The sequence below is a fragment of the Nansenia antarctica genome (assembly GCF_963989245.1).
Source record: "Nansenia antarctica genome assembly, chromosome: 1".
NCBI classification, from domain to species: Eukaryota; Metazoa; Chordata; class Actinopteri; order Argentiniformes; family Microstomatidae; genus Nansenia; species Nansenia antarctica.
The window spans coordinates 61,259,665-61,270,784 of record NC_137674.1 but is presented as its reverse complement, the minus strand read 5'-3'; the positions used below and the strand labels follow the sequence as shown (position 1 = coordinate 61,270,784).

The window sequence follows — 11,120 nt, the reverse complement described above, 5'->3', positions numbered from 1 at the left end:
AGGGATGCACAACTAGTAGGATGGCCGTCCAAATAACATAACAGAACAAAAAAAACATGCCAAACATTTTGAAAATGTAATTATTGTTTTTTTTTTAAACATTTTTGTTTTTTTCCGCTTTTTATCTAGCATACAATTAAGTCCCATTCCACTTTCATTTCGCTTGAATTAGAACCAGCTTTTCCGTTCATCTTTAGGGTTCCGCTCCAAATACAAAAAACTGTACCAAACCAACAATACGACACCTCCTAGGAATCAGCACGCTTTGGTTGGCCGGAGGGAGTGCTCCAGTCCCAAGCTGCATGCATGAAGAACAGAAAACAGAGAAGAAGAAGAGATGGCCAGCCCAAACATCACCACTAGCAGATGGAACTGGAGGAGTTTGCCAAATGCTTTGCTTCAGTTTAAATTGAAGGTAGTTACAGGTTATTTTTTCTCGTTAAGTAAGTAGTACTGATGCTAACTGATCTTTGGGGGGACAGGATCACTAACCATTTTCATGCAGATAGTATTTTTTTGTTTTTTTATAGCTTTTTTTTTTTTCCGTGTGGACAGAAGGATATTTTATTTCAACATTCAATTATTTTCTATACAGAAACAGTATGAATAAATGAACATTTTTTTTTTCCAAGAGGTAAGTAAAACATTAGATTTTTTTTTTTTCTTCTAAGAGGGGACAGGGCAGGTCGGGCGAGCTTCACTTTGCAGTCATCATCTGTACAAACTCTGTATGGAGACAAGGACACAAGAAAACATGGATTAGGATGCAGCCTATTGGCCCACTGCCGGTAAGGGCAGTCACCTGCTAAATTGTTAAATGCTTTATTAACTTTCTAATCAAGCAGAGGAGGTAGAGAACACGAATCATAATTAGTGTCCCGTTTCCAAATGGCTTCCATGTTCATCTCATTAAGCCTATTTAATTAAAAAGTCACGTGCGCCCGCTGTGAATACAACGGATGACCAAAAACAGAAGGCTTTCAACACATCTATAGAGTCTATATTCTGTTTATGACCAATGGGAGCAGAAAAGTAGGACACTTTCCAACCAAGACTTAAGGACTGTTGATATGTCAACAGCCTTCTAGAAAATGAGTGCAGTCTCTCGTGTAATGTGCTGAGGGACTAACAGTACAGGGAGGATGAGAGAGAGAGAGAGAGAGGGCTTCTAGCATGGTGATAATGATTCAATGTGATGGCCTCATCAGATCTCCATCTTAGATGGCTCTATCTAATAACCACTGTTACAGTGTATGTATGCATGCATGTATGTATGTATGTATGTATGTATGTATGAGTGGTGGCAGAAATCGGAGGATGGGCTCATTGTAATGAATGGAATGAGAAATTGTGTCCTACCTCCTCTGGTATGTATGCAATTGTATTATGTATAGACTGGTAAAGCCTGCTGTCTATGGTGACCCTCCCCTCACCCTCCTCCTCCTCCTCCTCGTTTTACCTTCGTAGTTGACCTGGCCATCACCGTCAATGTCTGCTTCTCTGATCATCTCGTCTACCTCCTCGTCTGTTAGCTTCTCCCCCAGGTTTGTCATGACGTGACGGAGCTCTGCGGCACTGATGTAGCCGTTCCCGTCCTGGAGACACAGGAAAGCAACAAATCCCCATTGGTTGATGAACGGAGAAGGAACTCCCATTGGACTATTCATTAACAGGTTTAACGACAGAAGGGAAGCCAACAGGAAGTCATGTAATAGTGAAGTAGAAAACAATGTTGTACAAGATGGTAGATATGTCTAAAACTTCACGTTTTTCACAGTTACTGTTATTTTGCTCTCCAGGCGTAAATGTAATAGTTTACCTTGTCGAATACCCTGAAAGCCTCACGGATCTCCTCCTCACTGTCTGTGTCTTTCATTTTTCTGGCCATCATGGTCAGGAACTCTGGGAAATCAATGGTTCCGTTGCCTGTCATGGAGACAAACAGACCCATTCACTCAAAATGCATTGTATGAGAAATCCAAAATGCAGGAATATTCATTTGCTTTATTAGAAAAAAGCTTTTTATTTCAAACTGAGAGTGAAGCTTTAATCTTTTTTTAATCCATAAATGTCGAGTATCATTTAAAACAGTGCTTAAAAAAACCAATGCTTAAAAAAAAACTGTTTTCTGAACAAATGAGGTGTTCTGTGAGGTGAATACCCTAGACTCGACTGTAAACAGCTCCTTCACTGCCATAAACATCCCTGAGGAGGGGGAGGCAGATGTGAGGCTCCCCCTCTTTAAAGTACCTCAGGCAAGCCCTGGGAGGTGTGTGTGTGTGTACCGTGCCAAGAGATAAGAGGGAGAATCCAACCTCCACATTCATCCATAATGCAGACACATACCCTCTGTGAAGCACCATGAATCAGGGCTCATCTCCCCCTGTCAAAAGCACTCCATGACACAGCTGCTAACAAGCCAGCCTCCATAGGGTGTGGGCTCACAGTAGAACGGCACAAGGGCGAGGAGGACGGATGTTGGTGGCAGCAGTGGGATCAATAACCATGTTACTGTTCAGTGAGGATTACTCTAGGATCATGATCCTCGACAGAGAATGTTCTGTGATCTACGGCTCTTTGTTGGGGTGGAGGGGGAAGAGTGAGAGTGAGAGAGAGAGAGAGAGAGAGAGAGAGAGAGAGAAATCCATTCGATCACCGCAAGGGGAGGTGGGTGGGCATGATTAAAGGCAGATAAACAAAAACAAATGTGGGATTGGATTGATGGGGGTGGGTGCGCGTTAGGTGGAAGTCAGTGAATCGCTGGATTATCCCCACATAGGGGACAAATGGGGGGGTCTGTCGGACTGGGATTAACGAGCGCCAGTAAGCAGGGGACCAGAGAGCCTAATACGATGGGGCAGATGGCAATCTAATGGCCCCGGGTAGCCGTCTCAGGACCTGTTATCTAATGCAGCAAGGCAGCAGGGCAGCAGCCTAGGAACACAGTAACACATGCCACAAGGGAGAGCGCCATCAAAAGCCAGTCCTGAACAACCATCACTGGACTGAAGGGAAAAATAATAATAATCCTGAAGAGGCTCTCCCTTGGCTTCCAGTCATACACCATCTGCTTGACTGGCTCTTGGGGTCTGGCTGCTTGACGTAGAACAGGGCGAGCGTGAGTGGGTGGGAGAGATGAAGATGGAGAGGAGAGGAGAGGAGAGGAGGGAGAGAACAAGTGGGAGATTGGTGCTATTATATATACACACAGTATGTAAGAGGAGCCGACGCAAAAACAGGCAGACATATGGACGACTTGGAGACTGTGGTCATCCTCCATTCTTCAGACCACGGGTTGGCACGGTAACGAAATACCGCGATTCATTAATAGTGTCATGTGAACCGAAGATATTACAACGAACACGGCTTTCTTTGTGCCAGCGGCTTTCAAACAGCCCTTCTCAGTGACGCACAGCCATGTCTTCCCTAACCTTGTTGTCTGTCTGTCTGCAGCTCAGGAGCCACAGCCTGTTTGGTAAATAAGCAACGTTCGGTGACCCATCTGACATCACATCACTGTTCTCTCTCTGTGTGGGTACTGGATGTGCAAACGAAGCGCAGAGTGGATTATGTAATCACTTTTATTTTCCATTACTAGCTTCATTGCTGTCTGACCTAGATTGCATCAGCCATGGAGGAAGGCAATGCAGAACAGGGTGGGAGGGGTGTGTGTGTGTGGGGCTTTGATACAGTGGCCAAGTCGCCTTGGAATCGATCAATCCCACCGATCAATAAGGCCCTATTTAGAAAATCCTATAAGCTGGCAGGGTATCACTGGGGTATAGGCAAACTGACAGCTTCCATTTCAGAACATGGTTAAAGCCAAGGACGCAAACGAGAATTAGCCCAACTCCCACTACTGTCACTGCCCTCTCTGACCGTCACAATGGCACTTACTGTGATCCATCGCTAGCATAGGCAGAAGAGAACGGCGGAATGTGTCGATTTGTCTGTGGGTGTGACAGACGAGGTTTGAATCCGGGTCTCCCATGTGGACGACCGAAGCATTCAAGAGGACATCCTCAAGGTCCGAGGACGACATTTGAGTTTACATTTCTCAGCCAGAACTAACTACAAGAGCTTGATTTCAAATCACCTCTTCTACATGGACTGGCAAAAGGCATGTCGAAGACCTCACTCATCCTGTCCTGTCACTCACTCAGTGACAGTCCTCTTGACACATCGGGGGTTGTGCTGGTGACAAGCCCGTAACAGAAGCATGTCATCAGTAAAGCAGGAAGACTGACGAGGAGAGAGGCTTTGGGTAGACTCAACTTGTGCTGTTTCCGTCAGGATGGCTTTTCGCAGAGGTGAAAATAGACTTGGATGGTTGGATCCTAAACTCCTACGGCCGCACTGCTCACGAAGCCAGTCCAGCATGTCGCAGACAACTGTGGGAACGATTCAACTGTGGCTGACGGACAACGGTTCCACAAGAGAGACGTGACATGCCCGTTGTGGTTTGGGGGTTAACACTAACGCTGACACTGTGACGCTAAGCTGGGTCTACTCATCCAGCGCTGCAGGCAGGACACAGTGCAGTCACATGACTGACATTGTCAACAAACTCCTAAACAGGCAGTGAATGAATCGCTGACAGCAGTACTTTCCTGAAAGAATAACGGAAGCTTAGGCGGGCCATTGAAAAAACTAAAACAAACTACCACACACATTTTTGCGTTGCCAAAATAATGCCAAATAGGTCAAAGGTCATAATTGCTGCTGCAACTTGCCTTGTGTGAGTCGGACTGTGATGGAAACTGAACTACATGATGTAATGGTTGTAGATAGTCTCCTATAGAACTTTTGGCCATTTGGCTTTTGTTTTCTATCTATAGTTTTCACTTCCTCACTCTCGACCAATCAGGTGTGGAGAGACACTCACCGTCAGCGTCCACCTCGTTGATCATGTCCTGAAGCTCCGCCTCTGTGGGGTTCTGGCCCAGCGACCTCATGACTGTCCCCAGCTCTTTGGTTGTGATGGTGCCATCGCCGTCCTTGTCGAATAAGGAGAATGCCTCCTTGAACTCTGTGAGGAGGTGGTAAAAGGCAAAGAGGAAATGAGATCAGTCAAGTGTTTCCAAAATGGTGGATTAGTGGTTGATCAGACAATCAGACAGTTGTGGTTAGAAACATGGTTGTCTATTTGGCAGGTTATGAAATAATTCAAAAAGGCATTTAGTGGATCACAGTACTAAAACTAACACTTAGGAAACACCACTGAGATAATACATTGTAGCAAAATAACATATTATTGCAATCAATGATAATGATAAGAAAACAGGCCACGGTACAGTCGAAGTTTGGAAGTGTAGAGAGAGATAGAGTAATGAACAGTTTTTAATAAGTTGTTTAATATCTGTGAAAGTAATTCCAGTGGGCTAATATTAAAAGGGGCCATAAAAAAATAAAAAAACACACTCGAGTGAGATGTTTGAAGTCTACTGGTTAAAGCAGCCTGGGCCGAGGACCCCACTGCATTGGCTAATTAGTCACTGAGGACTTTACTATCCGACTGAGAGGAGTAACACATAGCCCTCTTCATCACAGACACAAACCAGTTCCACTTTTATAAAGAACATTCTAGTTCCTTCCAGATTCTCTCAGCCAACATCACAAAATACACAGAAAAGGAAAGTCTATAGCTATGATTGGGGACATCAAATAACACAAATGCTTGGTTTTCATTAGGGCTAAAACGTCTGAAAATAAGCCAGAGGGGATTTTTCCCCCACCCATTCCTACCTGCGATCTGCTCCTCTGTTAGTTGGTCGGCCTGTGGGATGGGGGGGAAAAAGGAAGAGAAAAAACAAAAAACAAGTTACTCAATCATAAATCCAAATACCAATCTACTGAATCATCAGTATCACGCTGGCTCCCCTCCCTCCCGCCCTGCATGAGCTCCTCCCAACACAACAACCCCACAGTGAAGAGACTGTTCAATGCCCACCACACACAGCCCAGTGCCTGGAACAGGACAGAGAATTGCTGCATCCCATTTCTGCAGCCTTTTCCTGAAGTGTGGACTTGTGTGCAACGCATGTTTTTAAACATGCTGGTGCAATGCATTTAATTAACTCAAAAGTAATTGTAGTGAGTGCCGGTTCTTTCCACTCCCCCCACACACTTTGATTTGATTTAATAGCACATGATTGATATAAAGACCAATGCGTACATCAATCGTTATGCTTTTAAATCAACGTTGGGAAGTGCATAAGTCAGGAGAAATTATTAGAATGTAGATGTAAATGTCTTGTCACCCACCCACCCAGAAGTCAGACCAGACCCTGGTCTACTGAGCTGAGAGGGTGTGATGGTAGAACTGGAATCTTATTTCTGCTAGAACTGGAATTCATAGAACTGGAATCTTATTTCTATGGTTTGGCTTCCCTTCCCTCATGTTGGCCCTCCTAGGCGTGTTTAATGGCTCCAGTGAGTCAGACAGCTTTAATGACTTGGTTGGCAGCTTGGAGGTACAGTGCTGCTCAGGACCCGACCCACACAGATGGGTGGTGGTGAATTCTAGCGAAAGGCCTCGCAGTTTTACAAACAAACATGTGCAACGCCCTACTGCCCTGTTAATGGTGTAAATGCCAGACCCCGCAGGTACCCATACAGTTTGGGAAAACAGAGTTACTGTTACGCCAACAAACCACTGACGTCAGCCCTGCTGCTGGCAAGGAAAACACACACACACACAGTACATACATACACACACACACACACACACACACACACCTAAAATGGGATTTTCCTCTCTGTCAATACTTTCCATCACCATGTTTCCTGTGAATTAGTCACAGTAGCCAGTTCTGCCCCAAAGCAAGGTTTAGGCTACAGCAGATGTTTGCGTCTGTTTGTTTGAATTGGACATGTGGGTATTTGACAATACCACACACACAGAGGCCAACAAACAAAGTTCTTATTCTGCCACATCCTACCATGGGGCCACTCCCAGAGTGTGGAACGAGGCTTCCTCGAAGTCAAAGCTTTTTTATAAATTACATTTATCGTTGTCAACTGTCAATGTTCATGGAGAATTTGACTGTATAACCAAGCAGGACTACAACAAAACCTTGTTCCCCCCCCGTCCACAGCTATTGCCATATTGTTTTGAAAGATCTAAACATACACAGAGAGCAATGGGTGACTTCAACATTTCTGATAACATTAGCTGCCATGATTCAATAAACTGCGTACAATAGCATTTGCCTTTCCTCCCCCATCTCCTCCTTCCTGTCTCTCCATCTGTGAGATTTGTGAAACGTCAGAGATAAACGATTTTACTTTGAAGGGTAGGGGTAATGAACGAATGGACATCGCTCCGGCCCCTCTTCCGCCCCAATTCATGTTCTTACGTCCCCATCTCATGTTCTCTCCCTTTATCTCTCTGTTTTTCCCCCTCTCATCACACACTCTCTCGCTCCCTCTTTGCTTAATCCCTTTTATCCATTTTTTCCCCTCTCTCTAACAGGCTGGGCGTTGGGTTCAGTGACTCAGTGGTAGAGAACCTCTGGCTGGGGCCCAGGCAGCCTGTTGGGCCTGACCGTGCTGCTGAACAGGCCCTTCACCGGCCCTTCCTTTTCTTCTCATTCCTTCCCTTGGCATCGCTGCCTGGAACCCGGCCCACACCTACTCCCACTCCCACTCCAGGCCTTTCCCCTCTGGAGAGAGGCTTCCTCTCTCTCTCGATCCACCTGCCATGAACTGGGCTAGAGCAGGGGAAGACAACAGGGCTTGGGCTTGGGCTTGGGCAGGACCCCCCCCCCTCCCCTGACACACACTCAACTCAGGAAACTCCCCCTGATTCACCCTGTCCCATGGAGATGGGAGTGTTCTGCTCGTACTGAGGACAGCTTGGAGAGGGGTGGGGAGGTGGGGTGGAGCCTGGCACAAACTCGCTGGCATGAGTGGGTCAACCACGCCTTCTGTCCTACCCCAGCATGGAGCTAGAAACAGGGCTAAGGTGCTCAACAGTTCACTGGGACAGCAAAAGCCCTCCCAATGCCTGTCCTTCCTAAAACCATCAGGCCTAATCCACTTGGGAGTCTTTATGCTTCAGGTCTATAGTAGCTCTATACAGGAGAACCAGCACCTAACTTGCACCACGATGTGGAATATGCAAACCAACCAACGTGCGTGCGAGAGAGAGGAGAGAGAGAGAGAGACACACACACACACACACATAATGCTGAACACCTCTTCCCTTTCAGCCAGGGACAAAAGATGGTTGGGGGGGGTCATCACTACACTAGTTGCCAGCAGCTAGCCCTACACCCTGCGGGCCACCATATGGGACGGTGGCTAGAGTTTACACCACAAACCCACAGCAGTTTACCTCGCCCTGGACCAGAGCGGCTGCCAAGCAAATACATTATTCAATACACAGGATCAAATGTCTCCTGAGTTACTAAACATGCATCAGCAAACAAGGCCGGTAACAGGAATAGGATAGGTCTTAGTATGGTTGGACTACTTACTCGATACTTCCATCTGAATGGGAGAGAGGATTTCCACTTAAATGGCTGTGTTGACCATTCATGAGCCACTGCCTCGTGGGATTAACCTTCTCAGCTCCATAACAATACACGTTTTACACTCCAATTACTTACTATACTGTGCAATGTGAAACCACATGCAGTTCGATACCATATATGGGATATTTGATCACAGCAAGAAAATGAGGTCTGTCTTGACTCCCCAGAGCCATTAGAGATGCATCTAGGCTGATGATAATCAATGAATTAGCAGGAACAGGGAGAGGCCCTTTTTTCCACTTCCAGATCAATTGCCTGATGACTTATCCTTACATGACGTATCATAGATGAATCTAATATAAATGGTGTGTTCATACGAGTTTGAAATGGGTAAACAGCCATACATGACTAATAATATAATATTACATCACTAGGCCTAGTATGTCACACCTTACATTAGTCCAATATGCCATGACATAATTATGTTACTGCAACATGTAATCAAACAGATGGAATTCTACCCCTAAAGATATAGGCTATAGCATTGTGAGAACCCAATGGAGACACCAAACCCAGCAGCTGTTGACCATGGGCATGAAAAAGAGCTGACAGTTCGATGAAACGACTGAAACAGAATTTGCATACCATTGAGAATTTGCACAAGGCAACCAAATCAGTCAGCATCGGATTGAGATAATCCAACGTCAACGCAAAACAGTGTAACCAGTGATATGACGCAAAATGTTGCAATTTGACCCATTCTTAATTTGAGGAAGATGGACAAGTCAAGTTCCGTGGAGGAACGTAGATAGACAATATTACACTGTTGCAAGTCGCATCATGGTCCTCATCACGGACAGCAGCACGATGATGCAACGTAGAAAAAGGAACGGTCTCGAGCAGGTTTATTACTTCATTAAGAAGACATTTTATGTTGACATCTGAAATTTCAGTACTAGTGCATAAAGGTGTTTATGTCGTAGATCCATTTCTACCGTGTAGATCAGTTCAACATGTCATCATTTTAGGGCTGGTCTAGTGAGCAACAGCCCGATACCATATCCGCCTGCGCGCCATCGACTCTAAAAATGAAATTCACCTATAGAATTATGGTGTAATAATCTATCTAGTTTAGCCGTTTATTCCAATGATATTAATGTAATCTGAGCATTAATTAATTCAATCTGCAACATCATGCAACCGCGAGCAAGCAACATGACCCGATATAGCCATCGGGCCAACTATTATGCGTAGAATTGCGCAGTTATCGCGGAATCCCGCTCCATTTTGAGTGTTGCATCGCCCAAGATTTTTTTTTCTCCAAACCAAATGTACTCATTCTGTTGTGACCTTACATTAAGCCTTAATGTTATTGCTGCGAAATAACCCTTTTGACAGCACTTATTCATAATCCGCGTAAAATGAAACAATGTAGGGTATAAGATCTATCAATGAATGAAAAAGCAAATAGCAGGATTTTCAAGTATTTCCTTGCCCCGTAAAATCCTTATTGTAAATGCATTGGAAAAAATAACTACATTGAATCAAAATACATACCATGTTTGATGAATCTGAGCTGATTATCTATGAACCAGACTATGAGTGTTCGCGTTCCTTAGATGGAGTTCCACTAGCTGGATGGAGGTGTGTATATTCGCCGTGGTCAGAATGGGGGTAGCCGTATATATCCCTCCGCCACACTAGCACTGATCACTCACTTCCTTATATCTGAACTGCAGATACTTACCCAGGCCCCTCCCACTAGACGGAGACACGTCAATCATTGGAATGCCTGTGGTTGCGTCTAGCTGTCAACTGTAAACCCCAAAATTCAATCAGGCCTAATTGGCAGCATATAGCTCCCCATTTGACACAACAGTCTTTACATGCAGTGTATGCTACTACTGTATCTGCCTTAGGATTCTGTGTGAAAGGTCTCAGGAGTTGAAATGTCAATAACCTACAGTAGGCTCCATCTGAGTTTAGCTGCTAACAGGCCTGTGTGAATGGAGCAGGTAACAATTCCGATATTTAGATGCGCCCTGTCAACTTCATGTGCATGGTTCCCATCTCCTCTTTGAATTATGCTGAAATTACTTTGTTTCACCTCTTTTTCATTGGTTTCGAAACAATTAGTTAGTCCAAATAAAGTAACCAATACACTACACTCAATACAAGTTTTAGACACATACTTTATTTATGTCCATGTCTATTGTCAGCAATTGTTTCTACTTAGAAAGATGCTCTGAGCCAATGGAACTTCTCCCGCCCACACTGTGTCTCTCCTCAGAGCATCATATTAGTCTAGAACAGTCTACTACACAGTGGCCCCTTTACTAGGGTCATAGAAATAGGCCTGTAGGCTGTAGGCGCATTTCATTGGACCACTGAAATAGACCCGGCATCATGTCCAAATGACACAGACAAGGAAAGGCTCCAGACAATGAGGAACTGGAACTTTAGCCTTTCAATTTAGCTGGAGCGGCATCTTGTATTTATCCAAAGCTGGATACTAGTCCTGCTCTGAAAAATGTCTGTACCCTTGAATAAAACAAACACAAATGTCACACCTTTTTTTCTGAAGAATTATCCTTTGAGCACAGACAAAGTTAATATAACATTGATACATAATTAACATACATT

The 11,120-nt window shown here is 44.8% G+C and overlaps 1 protein-coding gene across 1 annotated transcript; it reads right to left on the bottom strand.

Annotated features, from left to right (window-relative positions):
* Window positions 1–484: 484 nt before the first annotated feature.
* Window positions 485–10,158, bottom strand: LOC308159746 (calmodulin-1). The gene is made up of 6 exons (XM_080533561.1): window positions 10,035–10,158; window positions 5,746–5,776; window positions 4,886–5,029; window positions 1,820–1,926; window positions 1,460–1,595; window positions 485–726 (listed from the first exon to the last, which is right to left on the bottom strand). The coding sequence occupies exons 1-6, from the start codon at window positions 10,035–10,037 to the stop codon at window positions 698–700; spliced, it is 450 nt and encodes a 149-aa protein (XP_080389687.1). The 5' UTR covers window positions 10,038–10,158; the 3' UTR covers window positions 485–697.
* Window positions 10,159–11,120: the final 962 nt, after the last annotated feature.

Bases quoted from the DNA above. Each gene is read 5' to 3' on its own strand.
- LOC308159746 (XM_080533561.1), bottom strand. The intron at 5,030-5,745 runs GTAGGAATGGGT...ACCTCCTCACAG, and splicing joins AACAGAGGAGCAGATCGCAG to AGTTCAAGGAGGCATTCTCC. The intron at 1,596-1,819 runs GTAAACTATTAC...CTGTGTCTCCAG, and splicing joins CTTTCAGGGTATTCGACAAG to GACGGGAACGGCTACATCAG.